Below are 11,917 nucleotides of genomic sequence, written 5' to 3'. Positions count from 1 at the left end.
CACTCAGTGAGATGTAGAGTAAAAAGCCGGATGCTTTTATTTGAAATGAACAGTTTAAAAACGTACATTTACTCACAGTGATCTTATGTTTTATGATAGTTAGGCTTAAGACTAATTTATTTCGTTTTCTGCGGTTTTACAGGAAAGTTTTTGTTTGTTTGTTTGTTTGTTGACAGTTGTAAATTGGGATTTTCTATAACAGACATAATCAGCTTATTAAATATGAGGAATTGAAGAAATGGTGAGGATAAACACTCCTACACTTGGTGGAGCTTAAATGTTAAATACTGCATATTTGTCCTCATTATCAAGGTTTTTTTAAATATCACTGACTAACAGAAATGGATTTTTAATTGCAGCACTTTCACTTGTAATGGATTAGTTTTATGTGATATTTTTTACTAAATTTAAATTGATGAAGTAGATTATTTAGAGTCACTATAATGGAATAAGATATTTAAAATTAACTAAAGAAGACATTTAAAAAACCACCAAAATAAATTATAATAATAAAAGTCTCTGGGAAGACAATGTCACTCTTATATTTTTGTAGGAACTATTTATTGGATAAAATCTATAAATTAATTTAAATGAAACTTCTTTCACTTTGTTAGTAATGAAATATTTTTGTGTCAAAAAAAATCATCCATTAAATAAATAGATAATAATAACCTCCGACTTAAAAGAAGATCCGTTTTTTAATTAATTAAACAAATGTAACAAGTATAACAAATATGGCAACATTTTCAAAGACTTTTTCCAACTTGAGAAAATACCAATACAGGCTGTATTTCAATATATAAAAGACTGTCCCTATGTGTTAGCCCTGCGACAGACTGGCGACCTGTCCAGGGTGTACCCCGCCTTTCGCCCTATGACAGCTGGGATAGGCTCCAGCGCCCCCCGCGACCCTGAAAAGGATCAGCGGAAGCGGATGGATGGATAAAAAAAAATTCTAAGAACCGTTTTTCAACCACTTCAGTTAAACCACAATGGTACGGTCGGTTCTGGTTGCTATGGAAACGTGTAGCTGTTGGGCAAAACAGCGCAGGCGCAGAAGCAGATTTATTCTTTAAAAGCATGCAAACCCCTGATCCAAATACATTAACGTATTTGTCAGTATAATCATCGCGACTGATAGCTAAATTGAAATGTAAACAAAATTCTAGAAGAAAAGCATACCATTTGAATCGAATAACTGGTTAACTAAAATAATATTGTTCCTAAACCAACTATCTAAAAAGTTAGATTTTCTGCTGTTCATTGATGACCGCAGATTAGCCTACGGTATTTCTGCGGTTCTACCTTCGTGCTGTCATGGTTCTGCAGCGCCCCCGTGTGGTGGCTATTAATCTTTGGCGGACCAAACTCGGAGGAGCAGGTGTGGCGACCTGATGCCGGAAATCACGGGTGCTAATCTTCACAATAAAACCACAATTTTGTTTTACCTTTGTTAACCAGACATTACTACACCAATGACGTTTAAATATAGTGGAATCATTTTTTCTCAAATTAGTTAACATCCAGTCCGCACACGTTCCTGTTGCTTTTTCATCTGTTATTCACAGATTCCACAATAACACGATTTAGTTTTTGAACCCAAATTAATATGTTTCTGCTAAAGTGCCCAGCTTTTTAATTAGTGTACTTTAAGTTTTACTTTGTATCTTTAGTTCTCTTGCTGTTTATCTGTTTCTTTCTTTCTTCCTTTAACATATTTGTATTTTTAAATCTTTATGCGCTGTCGTCTTCTTTTTCTGGTGTCGTGGTGCAACCCTTATTCTGAAAAACCAAACCGGAAAGCGTTCCCGCGCGCAGACGATTTCACGAGCGGTGAGCTGGAAGTAAGACTGTCCTATGATGAGCGCGCACCGGTGCCGGCTGTGGGGGGGAGAGGACGCTGACTGAACCGGTTATCTTGGTATATCAAAGTCCTTTTTCAAAGTGTTTCATGTTTTTAATGTAGATAAATCTTTAAAGAGTTTGACTGATTAAATAAATTAAAATAAAATCCCGAGGATGCTTACAGACATGATTGTGGAGGAAGAATTTGAGATAAAGGAGGAGGAACCGTGGTACGACAAGCAAGACCTTGAACATGGTACAGTTTCCTTTCAGTCTTTGTGTCTCTGTGCTTAAAGATAAAGATTCGCACTTAGTCTTTATTTACCCTGCAGGCAGAGAATTACAGGGCTGTTACAGCTGATAATGATGCGCGGTGTTTAATATATGAATGGCATTATAAGTAATTTTAAAAATATGCACGGGCAATATTTGCATCAATTTCTGTGGGTTTTAAGTCGGGGTGGTTTTAGTCTGAAGTCTGATTTAGTGGAAATTTTGCGAGTCCTGGGGTGCCAGAGAATCCAGGAGTCAGCAGCACACTCACATATGCGGCAAAAACAGAACCGCTCTGCCTGAATGTGCCTCTGACTTTATTCATCCTTTCTGCCTGCATGGGCTGCTTTTACGCTAGTGGCCGTGGGTTTGTGTTCCTGTGTGTGCAAAAATCACCTTCAGATTTTATCATGTTTTTGTCCATGTAGAGTGAAAAAGAGCTTCGCCTGTAAATGTAAAAGTGCATGCCTTTATTCCTTTCCTTAATTGAGTTTCTAAAGAGACACTTTGTGTTACTGGATTGCTGCCAACACCAACAGCACCTCTGAAAGCTGCTTGTCAGGTCTCCTTCACCATTAGTACAGAGCCATGAATGCTGAAGGACTTGCAGTTTCACCTCTCTTCGTGTCTCCTGCAGACCTGCAGCTGGCAGCCGAGCTGGGGAAGACCCTTCTGGAGAGGAACAGGGAGCTGGAGCAGGGGCTCAAGCAGATGTACTCCAACAACCAGGAACAACTGCAGGAGATCGAGGTAAATACCTCCCTTCTCTCACAAAGTATAGTCCTAAACAGAGCTCTCATTAGGCCAGGCTGTGCTGAAAACATCAAGAGATGAACCCGCTTCTCTCACACAGCACTGATTTCCTCTTTAATGCTTTCAGGGTGTTACTAAATGTTAACACGAAACATTTTGCTGTACACAGCCATTTCTTCTTCTGGGGATGGACAGTCATGTGTCCCTTTACCTTCAAACTCCCGGAAGGCTGTGGTCCAAAACAGTAGAAGCTCAGAGTCAAAACCTTTTCCAAGAGACTTCTGACTTCCTGCTAAATTTAAGTAAATAGGCTCAGCCCGGGGGGGGGCTCTAAATCCATCCCTGCATTAAACTGCTGACATACACAATTAATCTCTTAAGACCTGCAGCAGACACACGTGACTTCAATGTTGACCAGTGCTAGGATCGATTTGCTGATTTACGCTCGCTCTTTGCTGGATTGAAAAGCGATTAATAAAAAGAAGCACCATGAACACCTCATTTAAAATGTACAGCTTGCCTTGTTGACTTTGGACTGTTTATGTTAGCGTGTCCGGGCAGAGTGAAGTTACTTATCAGCTGGGCTTTTTTCTTTCTTTTGATTTTACGCCAACTGATTACATGATGTAAGTTTCCTGGCTGTGACGCCCTGTTAGATAATACGTCCTCAATTAATCTGGGACTTAAGGGAGGCATTTAGGTGTTACTGGGAAATAAAATTGTCAAGCTGTTAACCTGCCAGAAAAATGCTCAAATAGCAGCATGTGGATAATAATAGTAGGTTTATGTTTACACTGTCTTACTGTTGGTCCTCACATCAAACATGACGTTTAAATATTGAGTATCTGCTCAAAATGCTTATTTAAGAATTTGTTTTTTTTTGTAAATCTACTCTCGACTCTGTTCGAGTCAGTGAGAGAAGATTCCTTAAAGGTGCAGAAGCTTCACCTACAAGCTGTTCAAACCTTTTGTTTGTGAGGGGCAGCCAATCAGATGAAAGTGGGCTTACAATGAGGGGAGCTTGGAAAAGAAATTCAAGCTAGGCTTTAAAGGGAGAGGAGCTAAAATATGTCAGCTGGATAATGAATTATTTTAAACACTGAATCATGCAAAGCTACTGTAGAAGATGGCGAACATAAAAAGATGAGTTATCAGCGATTTTTGTAATGATTTAATCATTAAAAATAGCTGCTCATTTGACCTGCTAATGACTGATAGTGTAATTGTTAACAATAATAGATGTGTTTCTCCTTTTAAGCTCTTATCGCCTTTTTCTTTCGCCTCCAGTACTTGACCAAGCAGGTGGACCTCCTCAGACAGGTTAACGACCAGCACGCAAAAGTGTACGAGCAGCTCGACCTGTCGGCCCGAGAGCTGGAGCAGAGCAACCACAAACTTGTTCTGGACAACCGGGCAGCCCAGCAGAAGATCCAAGGGTGAGACATTTATCACCAGTTTCTTATTAAAACCTTTTTTTTCTTTGTTTTTGTTTTTTTACTAACTTTGTTTTCACTGGTTTTTATTTTTTTCTGTGCAGGCTTACAGAAACAGTGGAGCTACTGCAGATGCAGGTGGAGGAGCTGCAGCATCAGGTGGAGGAGCTGAAGCTGAGTCCCTTTCCACCTCAGAAACCTTCACACAGAGAGAGCTGGCCTCGCAGCACTCGCAGCGTGTCCTGCCTGCAGGAGCTGCAAAACACACTCAGGTGGGTAACGCGCAAACACAAATTATCACAGACCAGTGGAGCTTAAATAAGGAGTCGAGAGAGCTGACTTGAGACGGGCAGATCTGAAGCTTGCATGTGTTTATATCATCATGAATGGTTCTGGGAACCATTTATGATGATGTCGTTTTCCATCTTCCCTGCCTAATGTTACACGCTCACAGTAAAAGGGGCCAAAACCTCCAATTATGAGGTAAATGTAAGTAAAAGTAAACACTGTGGGACAAAATTGACCACTGATATAACGATATCTCTGCACTGATTTCATTACACGGTCATCTGCTGCAGGCACAACATGCTCCATGATGACTGTATGAACATATTCTCTGAAAAACATCTGCAGGAAGTCGTATTCAGGCACTCGATCTACTCAGGGGTACAACAGTGCAGGGAGATACTGTAGTCCTCAGTTCAGCTGATATTTTAGTTCATTTTCCACAGATACACCTTGCATAATTATTATCTGAGCCTGAAAAATGTGCTGTCAGTCCTGTTCTTGCAGGTGGACATCCTAAACCTGCTAATAATGGATAAACACCTGTAGTTTCAAACTCTATAACAGGTGAAATTTTATATATTCTGGAGACTGTGGACGGTAATTTGTCAGCTCGTTGCTGTGTTTTTGTATTTTACTCTGGTAAAATCGCCTTAATTGCTCTTTGTAGGTCTCAGGAGGAGATCTAAGCTGATCCTCTCAGCTTTAGCTTTAACCTATCTGCACTGATCCTGCTCTTCCTGGCAGCGGCTCGTTTCTACCTCGCAGAGGCCTGCGTGCTTCCGTCACTTGTTCTTGATCTGTAGTGTGACGCGTTCATTCACAGCCTCAGTTTAGTCTCTGTGGTGTGTAATCCTGTTTGCAGGGCTTCTTCACAACATGCAGGAAGTCTCAGTGATAAAGTCAGAGAGCGGCGCGGTGGTTGAGGTTGGAAGAAAGGAGGTCAAAGTCTCGAGCTGAGAGAACAACTGTGTCTCAATATCTGTCTGAAGTTAATGAACTCTCGCACAGGCTGCCCGGTGCTACAATAAGCCCTTGATTCCTTGCTTAGTGTGCTTTCTTTTCACCGGTCGTTACTTATTTATTGTTTTCAGCTCTTCTTTATCTTGGATATATATAAATTTTCACCCACACATCAAGACAAACGGATGAAGCTGCAGATTTGGTTTAAATTGTCAAAACGCTTAAACGGTCACAAAAAACATAAGATTTAAATGCCAGATTGAACAGCCTGGCTGCTGACCTTTGACCCTTCTCCCGATTGCATTTATTGCCACCTTTTAAGTTGTTAAGTAACATTTATAAATAAGTGATAATGGATAAGATTAGCTGAGGAAATAATCTCCATTAGAGATTCTTTCGCCGGGTTCCTGTGGAGCTTTTAGCCATATCACATGGTCTCTATCAGCCAACAGGGTGCTCTCCTGGGAGTCACTGCTTTGGTCAGGACTGTAGCCAACCATCTGCTGGCTGTAGCTTCATATTTAGTATCCAGACATCAGTTCTTTTATTTAAATACTGTATATGGAAATCGGGGTCTAAAATGCACCTGTTTGTGCAGGTACGACTACGATCCCGACAAACCCTTAAAGGATATCGAGCCGTCTACCACATCATGGCAGGAAGAGGAGCAGGACTCGCTGCGACAGTCCCTCCATGCTCTTCAGACACAGTTTGCCACTGAGCGTGCTCGGAGGGAAGAAGCAGAGCGAGAGGCTGAGCTGCTCGCCAGAGAAAATGCAGAGCTGGAGCAGCAGCTGGCCGGGATGGCAGGATGTCAGGTAAGACTGACACCAGTATCTCTCTGTCCTTAAATTTGTTTCCGACTTGCATCCATCCACTTTTTTGATCACTAATCCAATTTAAGGTCACGGGTGGCAGGTAGCACCCTGGACAGGTCGCCAGTCTAACAGTTTGTCCAACTGTCTATCTTCATCAGGCCCGACTGTCTGAGCTGGAGCGCGAGGCGGAGGAGCTTCGTCAGCTCTGGAAATCAGAATCCTCTACAAGATGCAACAGGCCAGACGTCCTCCACGGCCTGCTGCCACACACAGTGTTCCTCAACCCAGAGGAGGAGAATGACGGAGAGGCATCTTTGGCTAAAAGCCCCGCGGTCCTGAAGCGCTGGAGAAGTGAGCGGCTGATGAAGGCGACGCAGATGCCAGACTCTCCTGACAGGGTCTATGACCACGAGTGCTCCTGCGTGCGCCGGGCCGAGGTAGTGAAATATCGCGGGATCTCGCTGCTCAACGAGGTTGACGCCCAGTACAGCGCCTTGCAGGTGAAGTACGACGAGCTGCTTCGGCGCTGCCACTCTGAGGAAGACGAGCAGGACAAACTGAGCCACAAGTCAGTGCAGACTGCATCCTTCATCGCCACCATATTCCCTCCTCTGACAGACAGGGAGGGCTTTGAGGATGACGTTCACCAGCCGGAGTACAAGAAACTCTTCAGGGAAATTTTCTCCCGCATCCAGAAAACCAAAGAAGACCTGATTGAAAGCCGGGGGAAACACTCAGCTGGGAAAGCTCTGCCTAATTAAACACTTGTAAAAAGTTAAAAGGGGGGGAAACAAGAACAAAATAACCGTCTAATAACCGTCTTCCTGTTTTGGAACAGCTCTTCGAAAGACTTTTATCTACCCAGAAACTGTGATCACCGCACAAACAGCTTTACAGATAAGGGCAACACAGGAACACAAAGGCTAACACCACCAGCTCACGTCGCAGATGTGGCTCGTTTTGCACAGAAACACCAGTGCCTGACGCCACCGTCTCTACTGTGCAATCGCTTTACCTCAATTTGCGAAAACGTGTTCACAAACAACCTCCTGGGGGAAATTTTCTGGGGGAAATTTGTCTTCCTTTAAGCCAACTAGTTTGAGTCACACAGTTTCCTTTTAGAGAAGAAGCATTCTAAAGTAAAATCATCAAGTTCCCAGTAAAGATGCAAAATTCTAGAAAATATAGAAAGTGTACGTCTTCCTTAGAGTAAATACTTCCTGGAAATCAAACCGCATCAAAGCTTGAACTTAGGCTCTGTGACATTTGTTCTAGACTAAGGTAACACCCAACAAGTAGTCTGAAACATTAAGTGTTTTAATTTTACTGTCGGAGAAGACAAATATCCCAAAAAAGTACACATTCAAGAAGCTAGAGCTGGGACTTTTAGCTTCTTTATTGAAAAAACAGCAGTGGTCCACTGTTTTCTGATTCTGCTCCGTTTATGGTTACAACCAGCCGCTGATGGAAATCTCCGCCCTTTAGCCTATCGGCGCTCCACCAGCTTCTTGTTAACGGTGCGTCTCAGAGGTGCTGAGCAGGTATTGTGCTGAGACCAGAAAGGGAACAAAAGCAATAAAAGTTGTTGGCCAGGCAGCTAAACAATGACTGCGTCTCGTCTCAACTCTTTGGATCACATGATCACAATCGCTTTTATATATTAACTCCAAATGGCGTTGCTCTTTCTGGGAAATTTCCAACATCATTATTAGGAAATTATGGACCTGTGAAACAGAAGACCATGTCTGTTTTGGGATTTTTTTGTTTGTTTGTTTGTTTGTTTTTAACAGAGCTCATGTGAGCTGATATACTTTATAATCTATGGTTTTCTTCTCCGCTGTAGCAAAAAAGTGAATTTCTCGATGGTAGTTTTCCTGCACTTGTTAGAGTCACCATTGCAATGTTGACTAAGTCTGGGTATACAATGAATGACGTATTTGTGATGGAGTTCAGAGGTGATTTTAGGTGCTCTAATATATTAGATAATATATTGTAACTGATGCATTATCCTCCTGAATTTATACTTGATTGTCTCGTGGTAGTTTAGATGGCTGTAAGCGAATGTTATAATAAAGTTTACCAAAATATTAACTGTGTACTTGATAATATAACCTGTAACGGTGTCTTGAAGCTTTTTCTTAGCAGCACTTCTGTTGCTTCTGCTGCCCGATGTTCACGAGTCCTTGTTCAGCTTAACTGTGCACTGCTGTGTCTGTAGATGTCTGTAAAATCTCAATGAGATGCACTTTAGAATTGCACAGGCGTTTTCGATGCTCTTCTGACACTTTGCGTGTGTGTTGTAAATGTAGCTAGCTAATGCTACATGTGGTGTGCTACTGTCTCCTTCAGAGACCTGAATAATCTGCTGTGTTTTTTGCTGTTTCATGGTTAATGTTACTTCTCTGAGCCATTAAAACATGAAGCAAGCTGAGATGGAGGCGTGTGTGTGTGTGTTTACCATGTTTACATCTTTGTGGGGTCCAAAAATTTGAAGTTTACTGTACTTGTGGGGACCAACAGTCGTTATGAGGACAAAATCACCATCCAGACATGTCTGAAGGCATTTTTGAGACTCAAAATGAGGTTTTAGTGTCAGAGTTAGGGTTAGGCATTCATTTTTGGTGGTTAGGGTAAGCGGCTAGGCAAAGCATTGTCAATTAGATGTCCCCACAAGGGTATGAAAACACAACTGTGGTTGTGTGTTTTTGCTCTAAAATACAATTAAATCTTATCTATCGAGAAAACAATCAGATAAAAGCTTTGAAGGCAGCCAAACAAACACAGGGCTAAGGCCCAGCCCAGTCTAAAAATAAAACAAGAGTCATTACAAATTCAAATTAGATAACTGCCCCGAGCTTTGTGGGAAAATAATGGTGCTGTAGCAAGAAAAAAATCAGAAGTTATATAAAAACAAACAGTTTATGGGTTACATAAACATGTTTAACCAGCAGCACAGTACCAGAGACACAGTGGGATTTTTCTAAATGCTTAATTTTAATAACCGACCATCCAAGAAGTCTGTGCTTAGGTTGAAGGTGCAGGTGTGCTTTAGTGGCGGGATCAGGAAGGACATCATGTCTTTGTTTGTTTTGCATAAGCAGAGAAACTATGGAAGTTTTATTATGGTGAAATAGTCTGAACGTTTTGGCATTAATTGTGTAAATGTTTATTAGTTTTTAATTTTTAAAAGGGAATCTTCTTTGCGTACAAAGTAATTCACATTAACTACTAACTTGTACCCCAGCCTTCATCATGGCTCTGGTAAAATCATGTTAAGAGACTAGTCAGGTGAAATTCATCCCCTGGGAAGCAGGACCGTACCAGGCTGAACTGACTTAAGATGGCGTGCCAATCCCTGCATCCCCCTTCACCCCCACACCTTACACTGCAAGGTTAGCCACAAATAGTTCTTGTCCTGGTGCTTGCTTCTTCCTCCCCACTATCACCATAGCCTTATCCACAGGAGATGAGCTGATCTTTTGGGTTATCTGTCCAATAGTGTAGATTATTGCAGAATTCAGATCAAATTGGGGCCCAAACTTGTGACTAACTTTATGCAAAGCCTCCAAGATGGCAGCACAAGCACTACAGTAAAGTAACTCCTCCATCACTTCTGGATCTGAAGACTACATTACTATAAACATTCTGATCAGATGGCTAAACTGAAACAATAAAAATGCAGTTTAACAGCTGTCCAACTGCTCCTGTAGCACACACACCACCCTCTCCTCCGGTCCCGGCAAAGTCTTTAGCAGGGAAGACATGATTAGATGATGGGGTCAGGTGTGGTCAGCCTCCTCTGACACCACTACCCTCTCCTGCAGCTCAGCCACAAACCACAGCCACGTTGGAAGAGAAAAAGAATGCATTTGATTTTTCACTCTTTTTACAGGAAACAGAGGGCTGCACTCAGGACAGTGAAAATGAGGGACAGGCAGAGGGACAGCAGATGTTTCCATATAATGTGGCAGAATTTAAAGAAATCCTTCATTCCAGATGTTGGTTAGGATATTGTTTTGATGCAGATTTGCAATTTGTATGTTTGTTTTTGTTGAATCACTGGGACTTTAAGATTTACATTTAATCATTATATTTTTTGACAATGATGCAGTGTGAGAAATTGTTCAAGGCTGACATGTTTTCTGATTCCTCACATCTCCATCTTGTCTACTTAGCCCTCTTTTTTCTGGAGGAAGATGAAGCTCTTGAAGAAGCAATTCAGCATAGCCTCCTAGAAGAGTCTGATAGACCGAGTGCAGTTCATGATTCAAGGTAAGATTTGAAAGCAACCTTTGATCATTGGATATCTTATTTGCATCTTAACTTAACTCAGAGGGCAACTGGTCTGCAAAGCTGGAACTGGAGTGAGGGAAAGAGGAGTCATCATCCAGATCAGACTGCCATTAGCAGTCCAGACACCAGTGAAGATGAAGAGGACGACACTACTTGGGTGTTTTTTCATTTTCTTGTTTACTCTGAAAACTAGACTGTTACTCTAGAATTGCATATAAATGGTTTATGCACCATTTAAACAATTGTCATATATTTATGTTACTACTTATAACCACATATGAAACGTTGTACTTGATTCCATATATTTCCCACGCTGTACATGTTTGTCTTTAAAATAATGCCACATGCTGTTTGTTTGATGTACTAGAAAAATGAAGGACAATAAATTAATATTGAGTACAGTGCTGTCTCTAACTTATATAAGTTAGAGATGTAAGAAATAGAGATATCAGAAATATCTCTAACTTATAAGGGAAATATAAGGGAATTTACAAAATGTCTTACTTGCAGGAATCCAAAGAAGTATTTTTGTGATAAACAAGTGTTTTAATTTGCACCAAAATAAAATTTAACTGAAGCATAAAAAGGGCATGTCTTTTTCGTCGTGCGTTTGCTTTTTTCTGCCTGCAAAGTCTGTAACATCTGGAGAAATTAATTTCTTTAAAACACTTGTCTTGTGATATCTTGTGTAATTTTCACTTATGTCCGCTAGGGGGAGCGCGTTAGCCACAGTTGGGCAATTTAAATTGCAGTAAGGTATTTTTTTCTTGTGTAATCACGTTTTATTTTTATACCCCAGTGTTAAAAAAGGTGGTTATAATGGGTTTCAATTGGTCAAAAACGGCCACGCTAGAGGCAAGAGGAACAATTTGGTGTATAGTGTATATTATTGACATTATTAAGGAGCTGATGTTGAAAATTAAAAAAAATCTGAAAAAAATATACGCCTTTGGGAAGTTTCATTCCATTTGCATTAAGAGAAAAAAGATAAGTGAAGTGGGCACAAATGGCCACCATAGCGCCCAGAGGGTTAATGATATATAGCACTTTAAAATAGCCAGCACAGGACCAAAGTGCTGCACAGTAAATAAGTTAAAAACAATAGAGTATACAAAACAGCAAAAATAAAATATATTTATATATTTATGCTGGGATTTGTTGACACCATGACATCATTGCATTCAGTTTTTATTCACAATTTGTTTAGTGTCCCAACTTTTTTGGAATCCGGTTTGTATATTTTATTTTATTTTT

The 11,917-nt window shown here is 40.9% G+C and overlaps 1 protein-coding gene across 3 annotated transcripts; it reads left to right on the top strand.

The window, feature by feature from the left end:
• Positions 1-990: 990 nt before the first annotated feature.
• On the top strand, positions 991-8,803 carry LOC102313019 (cerebellar degeneration-related protein 2). Of its 3 annotated transcripts, none has more exons than XM_005943873.3 (7): positions 991-1,921; positions 2,019-2,101; positions 2,756-2,868; positions 4,159-4,307; positions 4,409-4,576; positions 6,151-6,370; positions 6,529-8,803. In XM_005943873.3, the coding sequence occupies exons 2-7, from the start codon at positions 2,020-2,022 to the stop codon at positions 7,129-7,131; spliced, it is 1,335 nt and encodes a 444-aa protein (XP_005943935.1). In that variant the 5' UTR covers positions 991-1,921; position 2,019; the 3' UTR covers positions 7,132-8,803. The 3 variants fall into 3 exon arrangements, with proteins under 3 accessions (XP_005943935.1, XP_005943936.1, XP_005943933.1); XM_005943874.3 differs by having other exon boundaries at positions 992-1,921; positions 2,030-2,101; XM_005943871.3 differs by having other exon boundaries at positions 992-2,101.
• Positions 8,804-11,917: the final 3,114 nt, after the last annotated feature.

This window comes from Haplochromis burtoni, unplaced genomic scaffold (assembly GCF_018398535.1).
Source record: "Haplochromis burtoni strain Fernald_Lab_line unplaced genomic scaffold, NCSU_Asbu1 Contig_278, whole genome shotgun sequence".
In the NCBI taxonomy this organism is placed as follows: Eukaryota; Metazoa; Chordata; class Actinopteri; order Cichliformes; family Cichlidae; genus Haplochromis; species Haplochromis burtoni.
Note: the sequence above shows the minus strand (reverse complement) of the source record. Positions and strands in the feature narration are given on the sequence as shown.

Bases quoted from the DNA above. Each gene is read 5' to 3' on its own strand.
- LOC102313019 (XM_005943873.3), top strand. From the start codon at position 2,020: ATGCTTACAGACATGATTGTGGAGGAAGAATTTGAGATAAAGGAGGAG. The intron at 2,102-2,755 runs GTACAGTTTCCT...TGTCTCCTGCAG, and splicing joins CAAGCAAGACCTTGAACATG to ACCTGCAGCTGGCAGCCGAG. The intron at 4,577-6,150 runs GTGGGTAACGCG...CTGTTTGTGCAG, and splicing joins GAGCTGCAAAACACACTCAG to GTACGACTACGATCCCGACA.